Source organism: Protopterus annectens, chromosome 5.part0 (assembly GCF_019279795.1).
Source record: "Protopterus annectens isolate FY-2018-M chromosome 5.part0, PAN1.0, whole genome shotgun sequence".
In the NCBI taxonomy this organism is placed as follows: domain Eukaryota; kingdom Metazoa; phylum Chordata; order Ceratodontiformes; family Protopteridae; genus Protopterus; species Protopterus annectens.
The window spans coordinates 155,309,857-155,336,067 of record NC_056735.1 but is presented as its reverse complement, the minus strand read 5'-3'; the positions used below and the strand labels follow the sequence as shown (position 1 = coordinate 155,336,067).

Genomic DNA, 26,211 nt, shown 5'->3' with positions numbered 1-26,211 from the left:
TTAAGGTACTCAGCTGGGAGGTTGTCAGCTGCTAGTTTTGTGGGCTTTAGTTTCGATGAGTTTTTTTATGTTGGAGGTAGGGATACGAGAGAAAGCAAATGCAGTGGGCAGGTTACTAAGTGTAGTTGGAGGGGGTAGAGGAGAGGGGTTGTGTTGTTTTGCTACTGATAGAACGGTTTGTGTGAAGCAAATGTTGAAAGAGGTGGCAATGTTTTCAGAGGAGTTTGTTTTGTTTAGTGGAGGGGTTCCTACTTTTCCTGGGTGGAGGATGGAGTTGATGGTTGACCAGAATTCTTTAGGGTTGTTTTGGGTGGAGTTCAGGGCAGACTGCTAATATTGAATTTTGTCCTGTTTTATTATTTTATTTACTTGGTTACGTAATTCACAGAATTTCTGTCTGTCAGAGGGTTTTTTTTGTCTTGCGCCAGTGATTCCAGGCTCTATCTCGGTTTTTCATTTCTGATCTAGTGGCTTTTTGTAGCCGTGGGGTGGACTGGGCTTTATCTCTAGTAAATCTTGTGGGTGCATGGGTGTTTACGACTTTAAGGAAGGTGGTATTGAAAAATTGGACAGCATCATCAAGGTTGAGGTATTTTAGTATAATCCGTTGTATGGCAGAATGGCACATCTCCCCAACTACCTGTCTCCATAGGGGTTCCCCAAGGATCCATCCTTGGACCCCTACTCTTCTCTGTTTTCACAAATAATCTAGCCTCTGCCACCACACATGGCACACTCATACAATACGCAGATGAATCGACCATTATCTGCTCAGCCCAGTCCCTACCCAAACTGCAAAAAGTCACACAGGAAGCCTTTTCCTCTGTTGAAACTTGGATGTTCATCGTGCATGCAGCTGCAGTAATCACATATGGGTTCTCTGCCATCAGGCGGGTCCTCGGTCAGCCGAATTCCAAAGTCTAGGTCCGGCGTCGGTTGTTGTCGCTTTCTTTCCTGACATCAGTGCGACAGGGGTATATAAGACACAGCCGACGCCATATTCTTCTGTCTTTTTTGCCGCGCGGTGCCCAAAGCAGAAGCAGTTCGCAAGTGCCGGTCGGCCAGCTCCTGAATTTATGAAAAATTGGAAACCGAAGTCTTCTTTAAAGCTAAGTACCCCGTTGGGGAATCTTTTCTTGCCTCAGACCGATGTCAGACAAAGTTAACAATTGTATTTCTTGTGGGAAGCAAATACCGCATAAGGATTTCCATTCCCTCTGCATACCTTGTTTAGGCCCAGACCACGACGTCTTGGGCTGTCGCTTTTGCGCTACTTTCAATAAACGCACTATTAAGCGTCGGGCGGAGTTCGCCCAACATTATTTTGGTAAAGCCTTTGATTATAAAATGTCGTCGGAGACTCCGACTACCGTTTTGTCCAAAAAACGCAAGGACAAGGACCGACACGCGAGGTCCGCGGTCTCCACCGACACCACGCCAAAACTGGCTGCACGTGGTCCGGTTCTCAGTGAGACGCCTATGCAGTCCCTGACTACCGACTACACTTCCTTGGCAGTGTCTCCTGTAACCGAGACCGCAGGTACCTCGGCCCTTACTCAGACTACAACCACCGAAGCCACTGTGAGTGTTGAGCCTCCTAATGTGGACAGGTCCACTTCCACCCAGGGTGTCTTTAGGCCCTCATCTTCCTTTTCCATTAAGGCCTTTACTAAGTCCAAATCAGCCATGCATCCCAAGAGGCCTGTTGCTCAGGGCCCATCCCCAGGCCCCATGCCTAAAAAGCAGATGCTTAAAATGGCTGAGGATTTAATTACTCTTATCAGGGGTTCCCAACCCCCCCCAGACAAGAGACCCAGAGTGGAGGAAGATTCTCCCTCTTCTGAACAGGGCTCCATTTTCTCAGAACATTCTGATGTAGAGGAACACTCGCACTCCCCTTATGAAGATTCTGATGTAGAACAGTCCATTCCTTCTGTATCTCCCCCAGAGGATTTTTCTTTTGGGGAAACCTTGCACACCTTGAGGGAACACTTCCATTGGGAAGGCCAAGACTTTTCTGATTCCAAGAAAAGGCTTAGGGAATTTCTTTTGTTACCTCAACACAGACCTCTGGCTATACCTCCTGTCTTGGACATACTTGATGATGTTTACTCGGAGGCTTGTCTTAATCCAGATTCCCTGCCTCCTGCCCCAGTCAAACCTAATAGGTACTACAGAGTTCCTAACTCTCACCAATTTCTTTTCAAAAGCCATAATGCTGACCCTGAAACCATTTCTCAAGGCCCCAAGGGAATGAAGGCCTCTACTGCCAAGAATCCACTACCTTCCGAAAGAGAATCTAGATCCTTAGAAAGGTGGGGAAAAAAGGTATACACCTCGGCCACCCTAGCCATGAGGGCCTTAAACTGTCAGTTCCATATGCTTAAATATCAGCAGTTTCTGTTATCACAATTAAGAAATAAAATGTTTCAACCTGAACAATCAGATTTGAAGGAATTGCAGGATATGATGCATAGTGCAGAACAAGTGGGTAAACACACCTTACAATGTGGCTATGATGCCTTAGAGGCCTCAAGTAGAGCTGCTGTTACAGGATCAGTCATTCGTAGACATGCCTGGCTTAGGGAACAAAGCTTGCCTGATCATGTTAAAGCTAAACTACTAGATGCTCCTTTACAAAAGGATGTACTATTTGGTACTAATGCTGAGGAGATACTATGGAAAATGGAAGAAAAAGCTAAATCTATGCAAACTGTCAAGGCTTTTCTACAGGTACAACCACCTCGTTTTAGCAGAAATTGGCCTTCTAAAAACTGGTCCTTTCCAGCCACGGACAAGCCCCAAAGAGGTAGATACAGGCGCACTAGGGGCAGAGGACAATCTCAAGGATCATATAGAGGCAGGCAATGGCAAACCCCAGCACCAAGAGGTGGTGAAGACAGTGCACAACAATACAGAAAACAAACCCAATGACTTCCTCCTTTTCATGCCAAGCAAGTCTCAGCTGGCAGCTCCCTTGGGAGGAAAGCTGGCATTATTTACAAGAAATTGGCATATTATCACAACAGACAAATGGATCCTGGACATTATAAACAGAGGCTACAGATTTCATTTTCACACTCTTCCAAAAATGAGAGGCATGCCAAACCTGCCACACAATCAAAGGGCAGAGGCACAAATACAAATTTCAAAACTCATGGACATGAAAGCTATTCAAGAGGTACCTACTCACGAACAAGGTCAAGGTTTTTATTCCAGACTATTTCTGGTACCAAGGAAAGGAACCGACTGGAGACCCATTTTGGACTTATCCTTCCTAAATACATTTCTACTCGTACCAAAATTCAAGATGCTCACATTACAGCAGCTTCTTCCCATGCTGGGCAAGGAGTTTTGGCTGGTAACATTGGACCTCAAGGAGGCATACCTGCATGTCCCAATCAGACAAAGCTGCAGAAGATACCTCAGATTTCTTGCAGGTTCAATCCACTATCAATTCTCTGCATTGCCCTTTGGCTTATCTACTGCGCCCAGAGTATTCACGAAATGCCTGGCATCAGTAATTGCCTACTGCAGACTTCAAGGGATACAAATTTACCCTTATTTGGACGACTGCCTGATCCAAGCGGACAGCAAGTACATACTTCTGGAACATCTGGCTTATGCAACACGGTTACTGAATTCTCTGGGATACACAATCAACAAAGAGAAATCCAGGCTAACACCAGCTCAGAAAATAACTTTCCTGGGTGCCAACTTGGACACAAACACCCAGATGGTCTACCTTACGCCAGAAAAACAGGGGCAAGTAACTCAGTACTTCAAAATACTAGCAAATTATACCAGGTTACTGCAAGGAAAATCCTGCAGGCTCTGGGCTTCATGGCATCTTGCATTCTTTTAATCCCATGTGCAAAGTTGCATATGAGAAAACTTCAATGGTACCTAAAAAAACCTATGGTCTCAACACAGCCACAATTTGGAAACAATAATACCAATAATTCCATGTTTGCAAAAGGAATTTCTATTGTGGGCCCAAGCATGTCAAACAAACACAGGTCTCCCATTCTGCAAGCCTCAAGCAAATCAAGTCATCACAACAGACGCCTCAGATTACGCCTGGGGCGACATGACAGGCAGGTGCATTCAGGGCAAATGGTCCCAAAAGGAAAAGCACCTTCACATCAATCAAAAAGAAATGCTAGCAGTGATAAATGCAATTACAGCATTCAAGGACCTCCTGCATCCAGGACAATTATTGATAAGAACAGACAACACCACAGTTGTGTGGTACATAAACAAACAAGGAGGAACACATTCATACCCCCTGTGCAGACTAGCCATGACACTTTGGAACTTGGCTCTGGAATGGCAAATCGAACTTCAAGCACAGTACTTGCCAGGTTTGGAAAACACGCTGGCAGACAATCTAAGCAGAAATATGACAGATCCGCACGAAAGGAAGTTGCATCCTCAGGTGTTTACAAAGATAATCCAAGCGTGGGGGAGGCCAGACATAGATCTCATTGCCTCCCACAGGAATCATCAATTGGAAAAGTTTTGTTCAAGGACCTTTCATCCAAAGGCCTGGACGCCCTTTCATTCAGTTGGACAGCATGGACAGTGTACGCTTTCCCACCTCTGCCTCTTCTGCCCAAGGTGCTCTTGAAAGCAAGAGCAGACAGATCGAAGATGATACTGATTGCTCCAGACTGGCCAAGACAGCACTGGTACCCACTCCTGAGGAGCCTAACACATACACCTCCCTGGCCTCTACCTCTAATGCCTCTTCTGCTGACTCAGCACAGCTACAAAACTCTTCACAGTCAGCTGAAAACACTCAATCTCGCTGCATGGAAAATTCCTTAACACCACAACAGACCCTACTCCCCAAAGAGGTGCAGGACGTTGGCCAGAAGACCATCTACTAGAAAGGCTTACTCCGCAAAATGGAAACGGTTTTGCTCTTGGAATGAGAAAAAAGGCCAGGACCCTAGAAAACTGAATTTGCCTCAGGTATTACAGTATCTAGCTGAGCTGCTGAACAGTGGACTTTCATTTTCCTCCATAAAAATCCATGCCTCAGCCATTTCTGCAGAATTCAACACGGATCCACCGTTATTTTCTCACCCACTTTTAAGACAGATCCTCAGAGGGGCTAAGAATATAAGACCACCAAGGAAACAACCAGTGCCAGCCTGGGATCTTAATTACATTCTAGAAAAATTAACATTGCCTCCCTTTGAACCAGCTGCCTCAACAGATTTGCAATATTTGTCCTGGAAAACAGCTTTCCTTCTGGCCATTACCTCAGCTCGTAGGGTTTCGGAACTTCAAGCCCTCATAGCTGTGCAGCCCTTTCTCATCTTCCATCAGGACAGGGTTTCCCTTTGAACCAACCCTTCATTTATGCCTAAAGTGGTATCCAGGGTAGCTTTAAATCAAGCCATACACTTACCTACCTTTTACCCCAATCCTCAAAACAAAGGGGAAAGGCTGCTACATTCCTTAGCCATCCATAGACAGCTACGTTATTATTTGGACAGAACAAAGCCTTTCAGGAAATCAGAACAACTTTTTGTGTCCTATGCTGTGGGAGCTCAAGGGAAGCCTGTTACCAAACAGACAATTTCAAAATGGATAGGCCACTGCATACGATTTTGTTACTCCTATCATGGGAAATCTGTCCCTACAGGCATCAGATCCCACTCCACCAGGGCCACAGCTACCTCTACAGCCTTCCTCAGAGGAGTTCCTACCAAAGATATTTTGGAGGCAGCCACTTGGAGTTCTGTGCATACCTTCACAAAACACTACCACCTGCCTTTATATTCCAAAACTAGAGCAGGCTTTGCCACTGCTGTGTTGCAGGGCATTCTGGCTCATCCCAGTTCCTCCTAGTGCCTACCACCCTGTGCGTAGCTTTGGGATTCTACCCATATGTGATTACTGCAGCTGTATGCACGATGAACATAGTACAGTTTTGTACCTACCATAAATGTAGATGTTCGAGTGCTAATACAGCTGCAGTACAGGTTTCCCTCCCTCCTTCCCCTCTTGGTAAAGGACTAGTGGCTAACACCTCCTCATACAACCTAATTTGGGTTATTCTCCTATGGTGTATTTGCTTGCAACTACTGTTTTTTGATTACATTGCATTGCTTGAATATATTTATATATATAATTTATGTATTGCCTTCCTTCTGGGGGCACCTGACATCTGGGGCAAGAAAGACTGAAGAATATGGCGTCGGCTGTGTCTTATATACCCCTGTCGCACTGACGTCAGGAAAGAACGCGACAACAACCGACGCCGGACCTAGACTTTGGAATTCGGCCGACCGAGGACCCGCCTGACGGCAGAGAACCCATATGTGATTACTGCAGCTGTATTAGCACTCGAACATCTACATTTATGGTAGGTACAAAACTGTACTTTATCTGATGCCCAATTAATACTCAACCCAAACAAAACTAAACTACTCATCTTCCAACCCACCAAACATACTCAAAACAACTCTCACTTTAACATCACAGCAAAAGACAACACCACTATATACCCAGCTGAACACACCAAATTGCTAGGAGTGGAAATAGACAATAAACTAAAATTTGACATTCACATATCCATGACCATAAAAAAAGTCCACAAAAAACTAGGAGCATTATACAGAAATAAGCATCTTCTCACCAAAGCAGCAAAGATTTCAATAGCAAATTCCCACCTTGTCTCCACCCTACCAACCTAAGGCAATGCGATCTAAACAAGCTAGAGACCTGCTACAACAAAATTGCCAAATTCGCCACAGGGGCATCCTACCATAGTCACAACTGTCTCTCACTTGCTGAACTGGGCTGGCTTGAACTCCCTCACCTCCTTCAATGGTATCAACTCTCACTCGCCCACAAACTAGTAAACCATCCACTAAATGTCCCATCCTCCAGAATCTACTCCAACCCTATCGCACCACCAGACCACTAAGATCTAGCAACAAAAATCACTTGCAGATCACTAAAGCCAATAACTCTGCTGGTGAAGCACTATTCTCTTGCACCATAGCCAAATTATGGAACTCCCTCCCACCCACAATTACCTCCGTACCATCATTCACCCACTTCAAAACTTTACTAAAAGCGCACCTAAAAACATGCTGGCTATGCCCTTGCAACTCCCAGTCTAATATCACCCACCCCATCCAGCCACTACCTTTCTTTCCACTCCACTAACTACCTTGATTATAGCAAGCTCAGATGCTCATAAGCCTAGTACTTATACAGCAGGAACTTCTTATTTTAACATTTGTTAATGTCTGTTGTGTACTTCACAGATAAAGATTCTAGTTGACTTCTGATGTACTATGTTCTTCATCTGTAAATATGTTGTAAGTAATTGCTATGTATATTGTTAATCACTATGTAATCCAATGTAACTACTGTCTGTTTATTTTAACTGTGGAGCTTTTCTCCCCGGGCCTCCGCTGAAAATGGACCTACGTCCAGTCGGACACTCCCAGTCAACAAATATAAATAAATAAATAGTGGAGTCCAGTTGCAGTTTTTTAGGGCTGAGATGAAGTTGTCAGGGTTAAAGTTTACTTTATTATGTATTTGCTGATAGGTAAGGGGTTTAGCCTGATATGTGTTTTTTAAGTAGGAAAGTTGGGGCTTGATCACTGAGGCTATCTGGTAGGCAGCCAGCTGTGTATGATTGGGGGTTCTTGCTGACTAGTATCCAGTCAAGAGTAGAATGCTTGTTGGAATTCTTATTTATTCTGGTGGGTGTCTGGATAAGCTGGAAAAAACATGAAGATTTCGATAGTGAGCTGGATGGTGGTTGGAACAGGATAGCCAGTCTATATTAAAATCACCTAATATTATGGTTTCTTGTGGAAGGTGATGATTTACCCAGCTGAGGAGGTTTTCTACTGGAGGGATATTGTTGCCAGGTGGGAAATAGCATCCTATTTTGTTAATGGACTTGTCTTGGTTTACTTTTAGGTTGGTATAGATTATTTCTTCTTTGTCAATTGGGGGGGGGGGGCGATAAATTTAGGATTTGAATATTAAGATTCTGTTTATACATTACAGTTACACCACCCCCTTTTTTGTGCAACTGATCTTGTCTTAGGATATTGTAGCCTGAAGGGAGAATTTGCTCACTGGTAGTGTGAGGTTTGAGCCAGGTTTCTGTTAGAATGATAATATCAGGGGAGTATAAGTCTGTGCTAGCGTGAAGTTCATGGATTTTATTGGTTATACTTCTGATATTTAGGCTTAAGATAAGAAGGTCAATTGGCTTCCTATTGGATGTAATTTGAGGGTGGGTGAGGTTGTTAGGCTGACTATCAGTGGAATAGTTGTGTGGTCCAGGGTTTGGGTGGATGTCACCACTGAGGGCAAGTAATGTTATGGCTAAGGACATTGGTTTTAGTAATGAGAGAATTAGTTTGAGTTTTGGGGTAGCTTTTTGCTTGGGTGAAGTGGGTGATAGATAAAGTAGGTTGAGGGATAGTTTGTAAGCCATTAGGGATGCTTTTTGTTTGTGTGGTGGAGGTGATAGCTTAAGTGGGTTGTCCATTGGGGTGTATTTGTTGTGAGAGGTGTATGAGTAGTGTGATGGTGTGACATGAGTGGTGCTGACTGTAATTGTGCAGTGGAAATTGTTTGTTGGGGGTATAATGGTGCTTTAGTAAGATGTAATGTGTGCAAGTAACGAGTATAGGTAGAGTGCGTAGGATCAGTGGTACTCAAGGTGGGAGGTTGATGGTAGGCTGGAGGTGTGGTTTAGAGTTGGTGTTGCAGGTGTGGTTGGTTGTGGTTGTAATGGGAGGAATGTTTGGCTAGAATAAGTGTAGGTGTGCTGTGGGTGGGTGGGGTATGGGGGCAGGGAGGGGAGTGAAGCGAGCGTAGCGGGCAGAAACACTATTTGTTGTACATATCAGCTGGAACCAATCAGTAGGCTAATACAACTCACATATGTCACAATTACAGTAGAGGCTTAGGCAAAATGCATAAAAATGACCTGTGTCTTTACCATTTTATCTTCCCTAATAACTCTCAAATAATTTCCATTTCCCATTCCTTAAATTCCTCTCTTTGGTGGAAGTATTAGTGTCTGATTTTATTCAATACCCTGCATTTGTGTCCTAGTTGTTGTTGGTGCATGGACTGAAATATTTACTGAATGTTTTATTGCACGCATTCTTATAAAATGTAATTTCTGCCTAGTCTAACCCAGTTATTGTGCCTTGGGGAATAATATGTAAATTCTCTCTGTGTTCCTATTACTGAATTCACATCTTCCATACCAAATATTTTTCATAAATTTCTTCAGAAATATTTAGTAGCAGTTTAGGTAGAAAGATATACATGCTAGCATATTCCTCCTCCCATGCCAGTAACCCCTTAGTACCACATATCTACCATTACTATAATTTTTCCTCTTCTGTCACTGTTGGAGCTCCTCTAGCAATTAGTATAAGTACCTCATTTTACTTTGTCTACAATATTCTGTTGAATATCCATCTTGAAATCCTTTCTTTACCAAGTTCACATGCTCACTTATTTCCAAATAAGTCACTGTAGTATTATGTGCACTCACCATTTCTTAATGTAATTCTGTACCGTTTCCTTTTTGTCTATACCAGTGATGGCATTCACCTTCCAAAATAATATGTTTAGTGTAGCCCTTATGATAAGAAGTTATTAGTCCCAATATCTATTTCCATGTTTTTTGTTGCATGCACCCACAACACTTAGCAGTTTGATCCTTTATACAGTTGTTTCTTGCTATCTCCATTTGAACCTATGTTACATTTTACAAAGCTTTTTGTTTTAATGAAAATCTTCGTGCAAAAAAACAAACATACTCCCAGAACATCCACATTACCTGTTAACTTAAAACAGATGCACAAAACTATGCACATCTTCAAAAAATTATGTTTAACCATCCTGATAGGAGCAATTGTCCCATATTGACAGCTGCACACACACACACACACACACACACACACACACACACACACACACACACACACACACACACACACACAGGCATTAATTAACCTAAGATTAAGGTTATCCATGCTAAAGTGCATGTTACAGCCCTTGCTCCTACTTAAGCTAATTGCTGTCTGTTCTTGTCTTGTCAGCAGAACAACTTGTATGCTTTCAGAAAGCATTAACATTTAACCTTAAGAAAAAGTGCACTGGCTATCTTTAAATAAAACTAAATTATACATTGTAAATGCATTAAAGTGTCAAGTTAACAGAAAAACTGCTATCTCTTACTCACTCAAATCAATTTCAGACTAATTGAACTGTTTGTCCTTGTACCTTTTAATTTTATGTTTTTCTCAGTAAACAATGCCCAAACTTGTTGATTTATTGCTATCACCTTACCAGCTTGTTTCTATTGAAGCATAAATACAGAATTTACTTCTCTCCTAACACTAACTACTGAACAAGTATTTGCTAAAGTAAACTGCTCATAACATTTTGGACTCTCATTTAAACAAAGCTTAAACAAAAAGCTTGCCATTAGATTAAGACAAGGGCATTAATCTAGACATTTATTTACCTACTCAAGTATAAAACAGAATATTTCAGCTCTAAATATATTTTATTATATTCAGTGCACTTTTACATCCCATCCCCTAAACCTGCAGCCCAGGATTACAGCTCATTAACTCAAAGATACTTTTGTCCTGTCTTCCTTCTCTTTTTACGTTGTAATGGCTACAGTTTTTTTTTAAAAAAAAAAGTGTTGACTTTAGTATTTTAATCACATACAACATGAAAATGCTTTGCTATATAACATGTACTGTATATCATGAATGCTTAATACAAATGCTGTTAAGAACAAAAAATGTTTTAGTTACAGCTACTTTCTTTCTGTTCCTTTTTTTGTCAGTGTCCTTCCAAACATCGGTGACATGAAGTAGGACACATGAATGTCAGTACCCTTACAAGTTTAACAAAGTCAACAAAAATCCAATGACTGATACTTTATAGTCTTACATTTATTTACTAATTTCAGTGTTTCTGGTCTTCTTCCTGTTCATCTCCATATCTAAACCCCAGATTTCTGTTTATGTCCTTGGTACTCTCAATTCAGTCAGCAGTCGTCTATAAAAAATCCCTAACCATTGTGATGGGTCCATACTCCAGACCTGAGTCAAGGAGACTCAATCCTCACCACTGACTCCGGTGAGGGACTGTTACTAAGAGCAAAGACAGATTCACACAGTATTTTCAGATGCAGCTCCCTTCACCAAGCACAATTTCTCTTAAGAGCACACAGGGAGCATGCTCAGGACCTGGGGCTGGGTTCTCTTCCTCTTTCCATAAAGTTCATAGGTTGGTACTAGCCTATCAGCCCTAGGGCCTATACAAGCCCAGCCATAACAATTCCCTATTTCTTCTCACACTATTTACTTCCCTGGACCCCTATCTAGCAGGGCTACTGATGTGATGCCCGGGGTGAATTTCCTTTCTCCCATCCAATTGTCAAGGTTCCTTTTGAAGATGGCCAAAGAGGCGCTCTGCTTGACATGTAATGGCAGTCTATTCCAGAGTCTGGGGAGTCTGTGGGTCAGGAACCTATCCCTTCAGCATGTTTTGTTTATTGTGATGACAAGGTTTATATCCCTGGAGGGTGTCTCTCTGAGGGATTGGGATTTCTTTAAGTGTAGCATGTCCAACAGCTCTGGGTTTGACATGGCCTTGTATGTTAAGCAGAGATTGCTTCTAAGTAGACTATGCGACAGAGTATAGCTGGAGTTTAAGTGTTTTTCAGACCCACACAAAACTCCACACTGACCACTTTGGAGCTTTGTGTGCCTGTTCCCAGTAGCTGACACACACACTTGGATATTTGACATAAACACCTGGGAAAAGCTGGCACAGATTTACTAGCTGTGCCCCTTTCTGCCCAGACTCTGAGGTAAACACACTGCTACCAGTCAGCTAACCTAAGGCTCTTACAAAGGGTACCCAATTATGCTGTGTAAAAGTAATACTAATACAAATCTTAAGAGTGTGACCAAAGCAGAAGCAGATAGGCTTTCAGGAGCAGCCACAGTGTCACTAAAACAAGCATCAGTACTCTCAAGATGTTAAAAGTATTCTGTAAAAGGCCAGCCACAATGAAAGGTATTGAAGTATTTATTGATAAATAATACAGAAAACAGGCTAATACTGAATACAATAAACAGAGTTTCAACCACAGAGATATAAAAAAATGATATAGTTGGATAGTTTCTCACAGATGCAGAAAACAATATTAAACTAGTCTCACTAAATATCCTTGACAAACTAAAGAATTACGGTTCCCTGACTACATACTAAGGCAAGGCAAGCTGATGTGTGCTGAGTGTCCTACCACAGCAAAAGCCATATGATGTTGCTCTTTGTCTGTGTAGATGTGTGAGGTATATATCCTGTCATAAGTCTTTCCTGTCAGGTTCCAAAGTGCTGCTGCAAGAGTTCTGAAGAAACCAGATGTGGGTTAGAGGATAACAGTTATCTCTAGTACAGTACACACACACAGCTTTGCTAAGATCTGTGGCAGCATTTGAAAGCTATAACACAGTTTCCAACTTTCCACCCTTACAGGGTTCTCTGATAAACATACACAGTTGATCATTTACAACCTGATATACATGCATACAGTTTTTCTGTCCAGTAGGACCTACTGTTGATGCATTTTTAAGACAAGTAACTTTACAAATATATTTTAATAAACATCTGTACAAGTCAGTGTGATAGTCAAATACCATAACGTTCTTTACAAATTTCCAGCTAGATATGCTGGCATATGTACATATGTATTGCCCTACTCTCCCTGGCACAGATGGCACTACCTCATAACATCACACCCCACCCATTGAAAACTCAAGCTAGTTTTTCAAGTGACCCTGGAAAAATGTTACTTGAGAGAAATGGGTATGTCTGGGAACACATTAACCTATACCCTGTCTGGAGAGCCCATCTTTATTGGCATTGCTGATCTCACAATGGTGCTGCACTGTCGTGTCATATGCCTGCAACCATAGGCTCCACCTTAATAACTTGGCATTTTGCTGGCTGGCACAATGTAGCCATGTTAAGGGATTGTGGTCTGTAACCATAGTGAATTTCCTTCCATACAGATAGGGCTGAAGTTTCTGCAGTTCCTGTACTATGGCTAGACATTCTTTTTCTACAGCTGCATAACATTCCTCCCTGGATTGGAGTCTACGGCTATAGGTATATACAACTGGGTACCCTTCTTCCTCTGAGGAAACCTGGCTGAGTACAGCCCCAACCCCATGGTTTGAAACATCCACCTTCACAACAAATTCTTTGCTGTAATCTGGACTGGCTCACACAGGGGAGTCCTCCCAAAGCCCATTTAAGCTTTTGGAATGCCTGCAGCTTATTGCGTCTGACAGGAATGAGCACCATAACCTGCTGTCCCACACCATATTCTATGGCTCAAGCATTCTTGCCATACCACACCTTTTTCTGCTGCTGGGCTACTGCCGGGTTCTCCTGGGCCAAGCCCATGAGCTCCCTAAGTCTTGTCCTGAAGTTTAGGACATATCCCACAACATTGTGGGATTCACACTCACCCTCCCACTTATCAAGTATCAGATCTAAAGAACCCCCCCAGCCTGTGCCCATAAAGCAACTCGAAGGGTGAAAAACCTGTATATTCCTGGGGTACCTCTCTGTATGCAAGCAGCAGATTGGGCAATTATTTGTCCCACTCCCTCTAAACTGGTCTGCAAACATCTGTAGCATGGTCTTTAGTGTAGAGTTTAACCTCTCCACAAGACCATTAGTCTGGGGGTGATAGGGGTGGTTTTTAGGTGCTTCACACCACAGCGCTTCCACAGACAAGTCAGCAGATCTGACATGAAATTGGCACCTCTTTCAGTCAGTATTTCTCTTAGGAAATCTAGCCTGCTGAAAATCTCTAACAAAGCATTTGTCACCTACTCTGCTTCGATAGAGGACAGAGCCACCGCTTAAGGGTATCTAGTAGCATAGTCTACTACCATTAGGATATTCTTTTTCCCTGTGGAACTTGGGGTACTCAGAGGCCCCACAACATCCATAGCTACCCTCTGAAATGGCTCCTCAATCACAGGGAAAGGCATCAAAGGAGCCTTGACCTTGTCTCCTGCCTTGCCTACCTTTTGGCACTGCTCAGAAGTCCTGCGGTACACTGTTACATTCCTTGCAATCCCAGGCCAATAACAGTTCTGCATAATATGTCTATTGGTACACTTTATGGCGATATGACCTGCAAAAGGAATGTCATAGGCTATGGCTAGGAAGTACCAGACAGTAGGCTGTGGGCACTACCAACTGCTATATTACCTCACCCTCTATCCCACCCTCAAGGGTCCAGTCTCTATACAATAACCCTTTGTTCCAGTGTACAGTCTTCCGTGTTCCTTGAGAATCAGGTGTCTTCTGAGTTGCTAGTCCATGCTGCAGCTGTGACCAAGACTGAAATTATTTCCTCTTTAGTCAGGTTGGCATGCATCAGTCCTTTGGCTTCACACACCTTGGCTAACTGGTTCTTTGTCAGCTTGCTATAATCCTCTGCTGACATGTATTTGCCTGCTTTCCCTGACTAAACCAAACTAACATAAATAAAACTGTTGTAAAAATGAAACTCTCTATGTTTACCTTGTTGCTGCTGAGAGTACACACACCTTCAGTGACAACTGTCCATGGGCTACCGAAGTTCAATTAATATCCCACCCAGGGGCCACCAATATGTGGTGGGTCCCTACTCCGGGCCAGCAGTCAAGTAGACTGTATCCTCACCACTGACTCTGGTGAGGAACGGTCACTAAGAGCAAAGATGGATTCACACAGTATTTTCAGGTGCACCTCCCTGCACCAAGAACAGTTTCCCTTAAGAGCACACAGGGAGCATGCTCCAGACCTGAGGCTGGGTTCTCTCTCTCTCTCTCTCTCTCTCTCTTTCTAGACCCGCACAAAACTCCACGCTGACCACTTTTGAGCTCTGTGTCCCTGTTGCCAGCAGCTTACACACACATACCTGGATATTTGAGTTTCTCACACATATACACACCTGGGAAAAGCTGGCACAGATTTGTTAGCTGTGCCCCTTTCTGCCCAGACTCTGAGGTAATCTTGCTGTCACCGGTCAGGTACCCTGGGGCTCTTACAAAGGGTACCCAATTATACTGTGTAAAATTCATATTAATACAAATGGTAGGGTATGACCAAAGCAGCCAGGCTTTCAGGAGTGTCCACAGTGTCACGAAAACAAGCATAAGTACTCTCAAGATGGTAAAAGTATTCTATAAAGGACCAGCTACAATATAAGTTATTAAAATATTTAATGAGAAATAACAGAAAATGGGAGAATACTGAATACAATAAACAACAGAGTTTCAACCACAGAGATATAAAAATAATACAGTTGTATAGTTTCTCACAGATGGAGAAAAGACTATGAAACTGTTCTCACTAAATGTCCCTGAATAACTAAGGAATGACTGTTCCCTGACTATGACTAAAGCAAGGCAAGCTGATGTGTGCTGAGTGTCTTACCACAGCAAAAGCCAGATGAACATCTCTGTCTGTGTGGACTTGTGAGATATATATCCTGTCATAAAGCTTTCCTGTCAAGTTCCAAAGTGCTGCTGGTTAGAGAATGACATCACCTCAGGTGACCTGACCCTGGTACAATACACACACAGAACTTTGCTAAGATCTGCGACAGCATCTGAAAGCTATAACACAATTTCAAACTTTCCACTCTTCCATTAAAATCTTGCAAAACTTTTTCAAACAGGATATGCAAAGATAATATACCAACCTACAAGACAAACATAAAAACAACCCAAAACTTTTTGGTCATCACTAGGTAAACTGTTCCACCCTGGCAAGACTACCACTCCCTCTCCAAAAACAGACAATATGACAGACTGTGTCACCACACAATTTGATTCCTACTTTATACAATCAGTATTGTCTCTCTTAGACACTAATACATCTGTCCCCCCTCTCCACCCTTGTCCAATCAAAACCACCCATTGCTCTTCAGTTTTAGTTCAGTATCTACCTCACTCATAAGGAAGTTGATCCTTAAACTAAAAACTACTTATGTAGCTGTAGAACAACTGCCATCAGACTAAATGGCTTCAGAAGCCATAGCCTTCCCTGTGTCTATACCTAATTAATAGGTCCATAGTGGAAAAATGCATCCCATCACTGAGAATAAAAAAATGCATCATACCACTGCACAAAGGAAGCACATCTACAGACCAATAGCAATAGAGAAATGCATCCATATGCAGCTGATGCAATACCTCAAATAACCTGCTGTCAGAAACACAACATAGCTTTAGGCCCCAGCACAGCACCACTGCTGCTCTACTGCATTTTACCAATATAATAAACCAGCATAGAAACAATGGTATACTTGTGTCTACCATGTTCTTAGATTTGGTAAAGGCATTTGACACTGTTTTGCACCAGTAACTATTCGTTCAACCCTCCTCATTAGGACTTTCACAGTACTCCTTGTTGTGGTTTCTTAGTTACCTATCTGGAAGGCATCAAGCCGTTAAATTGCAACAAACCTACTCATCCTTTCAACTAGTTAGTACAGGTGTCCCTCAAGGCTCTATCCTGGGTCCTTTTTGTTTTAATGTATTTATTAATAGTATAGTGCCATACTTTCTCTCTTTGGCCTGTTATAACCTAGGCCATAGGCCATCTGGCTCCTGTCTATCCTTGACTGTTTTTTCTAAACAAAAAAAAATGTTTTTGAACTATTTTTGACCTCATTGCTTGCATTTATAACACTAAATATTACTTTCTGGTTTTTATTTGTATGAAATTTTTAACTCTGTAAGTATTATTTGCACTTTCTCTGCATGTCACTGTACATATGATGCATCTATAATTATTTGAAGCTTTTCTCCCCGGGTCTCTGCTGAAAATGGGTTACTGGCCCAGTCTGACACTACCCGGTAACCAAATGTAAAATAAAATAAGTAAAAAAATAAAATTAAATTAATGACCTCCACACCTCCACTCATCATGTTAGTTTAGTTCAGTATGCAGACGACTCAGAATTAATATGTATGACCTCAACAATAAATAAGTTCCAAGACATTACCCAGAAGTCTTTCTCTTCTGTAGAAACGAAAGCAATTATTTTACCATAAAGTCAGCAAATATTGTCATTAAAACTGTAACTCACAGTAAACTTTTAGGTATTATAATAGACGACAATCTGAAATATAACCAGCATATACCACACACCATTAAGTCTACTCATCAGAAAGTATGCTCCCTTTATGGGATCAATTGATTCCTTACAAATACTGCAAGAAAAACTCAAGCCTGTTCACCATACGATACTCTTCAAATACTCTCTTTAAACAGAATACATCAGTCTCTCACTGAAATGACAAATCAATTTTTATACATAACTGCTGCCTGTACAATCCACTGTTGCACGTGTACTTTCTCTTTAATAACTTCTACCTCTATAAAATCTTAGAATGTCCAAATATATCTACTGTTTAAGTAAACATGTAAACAGAAATGTAACTACTCTGTGTTTAACTGGAACTTAGTATAATGCAGTTTAAGCAAATAGATCTTTTCTCCCCAGGCCTCTGCTGAAAATGTGTATTACCCAGTTGGACTTTCCTGATAAACAAAGATAAATAAATAAATTCTTTTAGTCAACTCTTGTGCTTTTTTCTGTTTCTCAAGCATTTTCCTTTGGAATATTGGAAAAGGTTTCACTGGCACAGTCTCTCTATGAGCTTTATTGTCAGAAGAATGTTAAGCAAAGTCCACTTCTATTTAACAGCTCATTTTTTGTTGGACACACTTTTGTATTTCTTCCTTAGCCTGTTCTGCATCAAAAAATTACTTTAATACTCCAGGAAATTATATTTTGAAGACATCTGTGTACAGCAGCTTGAGTCTTTTACCTGCCTCTTGACATTCTCTTAACATTGATATGGGGTGGGGGCATAGCAATTATGTTTAAAAACTCTCATAATCTTGAAAAACTAAATTGTGCCCCTCCAGTCATCTCTACTGCTGAAATTCTAATCACTCGCCTACATGTTAATCCTCACAAAGCCATTAATATCACTGCCATCTACCTACCACCAGGTAACAACCTGCATAACGTTGAATCCCTCCTGTCCTGGTCATATTTTTCTCTAACTCAAGAAACCATCATCCTAGGTGATTTCAACCTTGACTGGTTGTCCTGCTCCTCCAACTCTCATACCACGTTCATAAACTTGTACAACTTCTCCAAAACTGTTAACTATCCCACCCCGCACTGATAAAGTCACTAATAAAAAATCGCTACTGGACTGAACATTAATAAACAAGCCTAATCTAGGGTACCTAGCAGGCTGTCTACCAGTCACACTAAGTGATCATGCCCCTAAATTTCTAATCAAGAGAAGAATACGTATCCAAACATGTATTCCTTTCAAATGCAACCATAGCAAAAAGAACTTCTCCTCTAACACTTTCAGTGTACTACTACAACACAGTGATTGGTCCCCATTACAAAAAACTGCAACTAGACCTTGCTGTTGAATACTTCAACATAAAATTCCTTGAAATACTGATTTTCTTTCAGACTTTCTAAATTTCTTCTTTGCTTGCATCCAGGCAATGTGCTTACTAGTCAGTAATTGCATTTTACTAAAACAAGCAGAATTATTTACCCTTCTCTATCAGTTTCTTTTTTCATACTGGGAGAGTTAAAATAAAGCTGTTGATGATCAGTATACAACCCCACTGCAAAGACATCCCTGTAGTGTCTTAGCAAAAAATTGGAATTAAGCACCTTTTAAATCAGTGCTGTGAAGGGCATCAGAGAGGACCATCTGATTGTGATAGTATTCTGTTTATTTCTTAATGCTGTAATAGAGAAAGCAATAAGAATTGGAAGAGAAGCAGGAATAGTGAATTATTGTGAGGTATATTTAGCCATTGACTGGCAATTTATTTAAAGTCCAATACCACAACAAGTCATGATTATTTCCGCTGTCCTTTTCCACATTTAGTGATCAGAATAAGGTGTGTGTAGATGTAATGTAGGAATTAATAAAACTGTAAGTGGTAGTAGGGTAAGTTTTGTCTAAAGAAAAAAGGAAAGAATATGGTGACATAGTATAGATAGGTAATTTATATTTTGCAAGAAAAGATAAATATTATGTATAACATAATGGAGGGAAAGATTTTGTTTAAAAACACTGGCAAAAAAGTTTAGGTGGAACAACAGAAATAGTGTTTATATGGAGAATATATAATCTGGCATTTAAAAATGTACACATTTTCCATTCCGTGATATTAGGGAAGATTAGGGTATATGAGGTTTTTTTTTTGCCGTCCTCTTTAAAGAAGTGTTAGGAAATAGTCTTTGGAATTCTGTAGGGGTCTAGATTAATTCACGTAAGAAGGTGGGTTGTGTGTAATAAATATATAGATGGTGCTTTTGAGTTAATAAACCATGTAGTATTCTTGCCCTTTTACTTTTACACTGGGTAAGTAAGATTGTGGTTCATGAAAAATAAAACGTGATTGTATATAGTGTGAGGATGTGGAGGAATACCAAATATTACAGAAAAGAAAATAACAGAAAAAGAAGGGGAGGTAGTTAAGTGTTATAGAAAAATTTTAAGAAATAGAAAATAAAAGGTGAAATACAGTGGAAAAGAATGTTATGATATGGTAATGAAAATATTTTATTTATACCCATGGTCTGAGTTTTTTGACATAAGAAAAAAGCAGTAGAGGAAAAGGACAGTGGAAATATTTTGAGTTGTTGTGGTATCTGACTTGAAATAAATTGCAAGTGAAAGGGTTAACAAAATGCAAATAATGTGGTGAAAGGAAATGTAATCTTTTATTTGGGGGGGGGGGGTCCTTCCCTTGTACATCAGTTTTACCAGCTCAGCCCCCAGTTATCCACATGTGCTCCAGGCCTACTAGCTAGTCTCCTGGCCCCCTGGACTTAATCCCCAGTTGCTGGAGCCAGTCATGGATCCTAAATGTATCCCAGGGGCTCAGACATCCTTGCTTCTCTCCAGTTTTTTTTTTATGTCCTACTCCCTTCTCACTTTCCCTTTCCTCTCCTCCTTACTCATCGACCATGTCTAAGGGCAACTCCCCTCTATGGGCCATAACTCCCCTTAGAGACAATCCTTGATGAGCACTCTCGCACCCAGGAGAGGCCCTCCCATCCCCTTCTTGCCATTCTGTCAATCACTTGCACCATTAATCAAACCCAAGTCGGCTGGGCTATAGTCAGATTTTATCCCTCTACATCAGCCAAGCAGCTTTAAAAGAAATATAATTGTTTTGATAAGGAAGAGATAATGAGTTTTTTTTCTTCCTTTTTTGCAGAATGTCCCAAGGCAAATGTGTTATACAAGATATGGGGAAATAGAATGTTGAAACAGTAACAGTAGAAATTATGTATGGTGAATGCAGTGTAAAAGAGTTTAAACAGATAGGAAATTATTTGTCTGTGCACAAATTTTATAGAAAGCAAAATCCAACAAGTTGTTATACTATAGAGGGGTGTCAATGATATGATCAAATAAATAGTTTTGTCTGTGGTCCTGTGGATGAAAGGGTGCGAGGGAGGGTAAAAAGCAAAACTGATAAATATGCATACACATTCTTGTTAATTTTGTAAATAAATTATAATGTTATAAATATGCAAATAATTGTTTTTATGAATAAAGAACCCTTACTTGTTTAAGGAAATTCCATAGGATCTTTTATATCCACTTGAACTGCTGCGAACTCAAGCAAATGGGAGTTTGGTTTAATGTTTCATCTGATGGACTGCACTCTCAGGAGTTCAACACTCAAAATGGAAAATGAAGCCATCCATTGGGATGGGAAAAAAAACCCACAACTCCCTGATCTTCCAGCACAAATGCCAAGTGTGCTGTCTGTTGAACCACTGACATCATCTTTGTACTATTTATTTTCTGTTAATTGACCAGCAAGTTACCCCCCCCCCCCCAACTTTTATGTCAGTTAAAATTTGCCACATTTGTAATCCTTGATATTTGTTCTTGAAATGCTGTTCAGACAAGGTTAGCAAGGTAAAAAAAAAGTACAAGTGAATATCTAACAATTAATGGGATTTAATTTCATCAACACAAGAACATTCTAAATACCTTTAACTGTAGTTTAGCTCTCTTCCATTAGTTTTCATGAAGTAAATTATTGTCAACAGTTATATTGAATGTGTTGTTGTACTTAGTTCTCTGTTTGTTCATTTAAACTTCAGGTTGAGGTATTGTTTATTCTCTGTAAAATTTCATCCATTCCCTTCATCATTGAAAAATTGTAGTGGCACTGCATTGTCTACTGTCAACATTGTGTCCCTTTGTGGCAGATCCAGGCCATCACAATAATAATAATAATAATATTTTCATTATTAATTAACTTCATGGCATAAACACTTTTAACCTTTACATCATGTGCATTCTGTATGTATGATGCACTCATTCTCTTTCTTCTCTCTGAGTATGTCTCTATCACAGTTTGATTTAGTTTAGTGTTTTCACGCTGACCAAGCTTAAATACTTTTGGAGAACCCACACCTACAAAACTCATGCTCTTTCTGAACTAACTTACTGTTTTTTCAGTGCAGCAGGTTTACCTGCATCCCATGTTAACAGTTTCTGCTTTTTAAATCATATATTTTTCATAAACAAATATTTAAAAATATTTACACATTCTCTAAAACCTTAATTCATATACATCCTTAGTGTTTCCAGACTCCCAGTACACCAAGACAACTATATTTTTATAGGAAATTTTCAGAAGTGGCACATGAGATATATAACAGAATAGTAGCTACATTCTCAGGTGCTGATCATTCTTGCATCCCACAAGTTCCCATTGCGGCAATTTTTGAAATATGTTTTTACTAATCTGTTTAGTTCTTTTGTTTTATTGTCTTTAAATTCTGTCATAATTTCTGTTACCTCCTTGATATGTTTTCTTTCTTATGTTTTTCCTTTTTCTTGTATTTTTTTTTTTTTTGCCACTAGTGCAAATCGGGCCATTAATGTTCCATTAATGTTCCACTCCAACTTGATGGAAACAACTCTTTGCTCTTCCCCCAATATTCTTTCTATTACTCTCTTAAGCTTCATCCTGCACATTTGTAGGTCTTCACACTCCCAGAAGAAATGTTCCCTGTTCATGTGTTTCACACCACCAGCACAATTCATTTGCCTGTGGAAAGATTCTGACTAATCTTAGCGTATAAAAATCTCTTTGGAGACATTTCTAGGTAAAAATCTTAAATTTTCTTGGTTTTGTTCCGTATCTAGGGGGATGAAGCTATCTGTCCCCAATCTTATTCGCTCAGATGGTAACCTAACTTTTCATTCCACCCCAAGTCTTGTGTGTTAACATCTCATTGATGTTTGTAGTTCTAGTGTTGACTTTTAATCTCTCTACTTGCTGTTTCCTTACTGTTATTTTTTTCTTACTGTTGAGTCAGATGTGGCCTCCAGTATGAAACTCACTAGTGCCAGTATGTTAGCTTGTGTTATTTATTCTTTATCATTGTCTTTAATTCCAAGGTTAACTCCAAATGATAAAAATATTCTTTCCCCTGTAACTGGAATTCCAGTTTAATATCCATTTTCAAGTCAACCTCTTTTATTAATTACTCTCCCAAGTTAGGCTTTTTAGCCTTTCTTCTCCACAAATCGGAGTCCTTTTCTACTCCCCTGCTCTTCACCCTGTTTATATCAGGAGCATTTGATAGTTTTGTGCCTTAACTTGAGATGACACAATTATAGTCTCCATGCTTTCCTGTGTTGCACAGTGTCCCCTTATGCTTATCCGGATCCTGAATAACTTCCTACAATGTATTCAATTGTCTCTCCCAGTCATTCCATTTAGTAATTTTATAGTTATTGTTCTGTAATAAGTCTATTAGTCTAAGCTATGTTACTGTATAGCAGGATTCCAGATCTGGTTATCTCTTGCACTCCCCCCTCCCTTTTTGGTTTGTGAGAAGTACTTTTTCCACATAAGTCTTTCCTTTTTATTTTCACAGAAATCGCTCTTTATCTCTTTCTTAAAGTTATACCAAGTCTTCCTGTTTGACTGATACAAGTACATCTGCCCCACATATAAATTTAGTGGTACCACAAACATTTAAGTTGCCAGAATCTTATTTTCCTTATCCATGAACATAATTTTCCATTTCCTAATCTGCTTGGTCACTTTTAACATAGTTTCTTCCCACATTAATTTAGCAGTTTGCTGAAGATCTTGCTGTATAACCAGACCTACTGGTATCTCATTCTCTGATGACCCACCAAAAAGGGGTGGTGTACCATTTCATATGTATGAGCATAATTTATCACTATTGCCTATATTTTTGCCTTACTGATTTTATAGCCTGAGATTTGAGTAAATGCATAGAGTTCAGTAAAGAGTTTCCAAGGTCCCTATCTGCATTGTTTAGATGTACTATTACATTGTCTACAACCCAAGCTATTTTATTCCAAGAACTAAGCCAACACAGGAATGGAAAAGGGAGATTCTGCCAATAGGGATGACTGCGATTAGGGATACAGGCGATAGGTAAGAGTGGCTGGAATGTATTGGAGAAAACTGGCAAAGGAACCAAGGTGTTAGGAACAAATAACTAGAGAGGGAAAGGTAATAGAATGGGAAGATGCCAAGAACTTAATTGGACTGCAAGTTAGAGACTGACTTCCCTTATCAAGGATTGATATCAGAGTATAGACAAAGAGAAAGAAATAAGAGAGTCCTAAACAAAAGACCAGCACTGGTAGAGTTTTTAGTAGAATTTTAAAACAGAAGGTGCCATTAAGAAAGGAATAATTAGTCGAGCATATAAAATATTGCATGATAACTATAATAATCAATTAGATGAAGTTAGAAAAGATTGGGAAGAGAGAAAGAAACAATGGGGGTATATGTATGTCTCCCAAATGTGCAACAAAGTCTAGAAGATCTAGGATTTTTGCTTGGAAGTGTTTACCTAGTTATTTTTGTACCCCAAGTAGACTCCAAGTAATTACTCCCCAGGTAGTCAGCAAATGTTGGCGGTATGAGGGGAAGAAAGTGGTAACTGGGAAAATATTTTTCTGGGAATGTAATGAGTTGTCAGACTTTAAAGATTACCTGCAGATTGTTCTGTCAGAGATGCTGGGGGAGCAAATTGGTGTAACTATGGAAATTATTTGTTTGAGCTATGATACAGAATCGGAATTGCCTAGACATACTAAGGCTTGCTGAGTCTAATTATAATGATGGCCAAAAAAGCAAGCACTAGAAAATGGAAATCAAAGTCGAAACCAACTTTACTAGAAGTAGCAAAGATAGTAACAGAGATAAAACAACTGGAATTGAGATCTTTAGAAAAGGATTGGAGCACATTATGTAGGAAAAAATGGGAAGTATGGGATCAGTACATACAAAAGGAAGACTAGATTTAAAAGAAGGCAGAATTTGAATGAGCTATGTAATGGCTGACTGACAATGACTGGATATATTGTAAGTGATGTATAATGATTGCAGCTTCAGTTGTGTCGGCTGGGTTTGTAATTTGTAATTATTGCAACTGAGATTGTGTCGGTATGGTTTATTTTCATTTATATAAATGTAAAATTGCCCATGTCATACATGATAATTTAATAAAAATGTTGCTTGTTTTAAAAAAAAAAAAAACACACCAAGACAAAAGACCAACAGGAGTGAAGGTGTAGCAGTAAAAATCTATAATATCCAAAAAAACCAAACGGCTAACACCGTCAGACAGTAAAAGATTTAATATCAGCAAAGCTTTCAGGTATTAAGTACCCTTCCTCACTGCGCACTGAGGAAGGGTACTTGATACCTGAAAGCTTTGCTGAGATTAAATCTTTTACTGTCTGACGTTGGTGTTAGCCATTTGGTTTTTTGGATTTTGTTTTAAAAAAATCCATTTTCCCCTGCTCCATACCCCAATTATATCCCACTATTTCTGAATGGGTTCCAAATCTAAAGCAGGTAATATTGACTGGGGATATCCTTGTCCTTCTTGAGAGTTAATTTGGGTCCAAAAAGCCTCCTGTACATTTTAGTCCATCAAAGGTTTAAGCTGTTTTGTTGATGAAGTGTGTGTTAAAGTGAGACTAAATAGAGAAATCTTCTTGGTATTGGTAGAGTAACTCTTCAGTATGAAAGCTTACTTTGCTGTGTCATAGTATAATCTGTTGAAACAGTTCTGCAGTTAAAGCCAAATGCAACAAGTGGAAGCACTTCATGTTTGTGTTTTTCTCTGACACTTTTAGGAGAAGGTATGGCAAAATGTCGATAAAAGTCTGGAGTGCATTATTCACAAAGTAGACAAACTCCTTCAGAGGGAGCGGCTACAGAGTGACAGCTGTGAGGATGTTTTCCAGTGTGACATAAACTGTTCCAGTAAGAAAGGTAACCAGGAATGTCGTGCATACTGGATAAATCCAGAAGTCATAGATGAGACAGACCCTTCATCTCCATCAACATCCACCATTTCATCTCCTGCATGCCATTCTGACAGTGTGACAAGTGCGTATGATGAACAGTCCCTCTTCCTCATTTTTTCACGTACCTTGGTATGATAATTCACCCTTGGCAGTCAGAAATTAAAAACATCACTGCAGAATTATTCACCATAGGCTACATAAAATCACCTTACAGGTTTTGTAGCTGAAGGAAGATGCAGAGGCTTGCTGTGTTTCAAGCCACAAGAGTTTTGTCTCTTGATTTTCATTTCAGTAGCATTGTCCATGTATATGATAAAAGCATTTAAGCAAACCAAGTACTTAATTTTTGTTAATTCTGCCTAGGAGGTAGACCAACAGCTAGTTGTTTGCATTTCTATGTTCAGTTTATATATCTGAAGTGAACCAGTCAAGTCTTCTAGAAATGAGCCAGTTTATTGGGGTGGCAGAGTAAGGAAAAGTATACTGCACAATAGCTTAAATGAAAAGAGCAGAAACAGTCCTTACATAATTTTTTGTACTAGGTTAGAAGTTGTATGCGTCAGTTAATACAAATGCATCTGCACTGATTATCTTAGGTTTTATTTTTACTTTGTGTCATAATCACTAGGAATGTCAGTAGCTTTTAACTTCTTATGTCAGGAGTCAAAAATCAAAGCCAGAAGTAATCTGGATCAAATTCCACAAG

The 26,211-nt window shown here is 40.1% G+C and overlaps 1 protein-coding gene across 7 annotated transcripts in view; it reads left to right on the top strand.

Moving 5' to 3' along the window:
* Positions 1-26,211, top strand: part of INPP4A (inositol polyphosphate-4-phosphatase type I A) — a 1,931,511-nt gene that overhangs the window by 840,445 nt on the left and 1,064,855 nt on the right. For all 7 annotated transcript variants that reach the window (XM_044072185.1, XM_044072184.1, XM_044072183.1 and 4 more), the window contains one exon: positions 25,332-25,470. In XM_044072185.1, the coding sequence (XP_043928120.1) occupies positions 25,332-25,470 (139 nt within the window). The remainder of the gene's footprint in view (positions 1-25,331; positions 25,471-26,211) is intronic.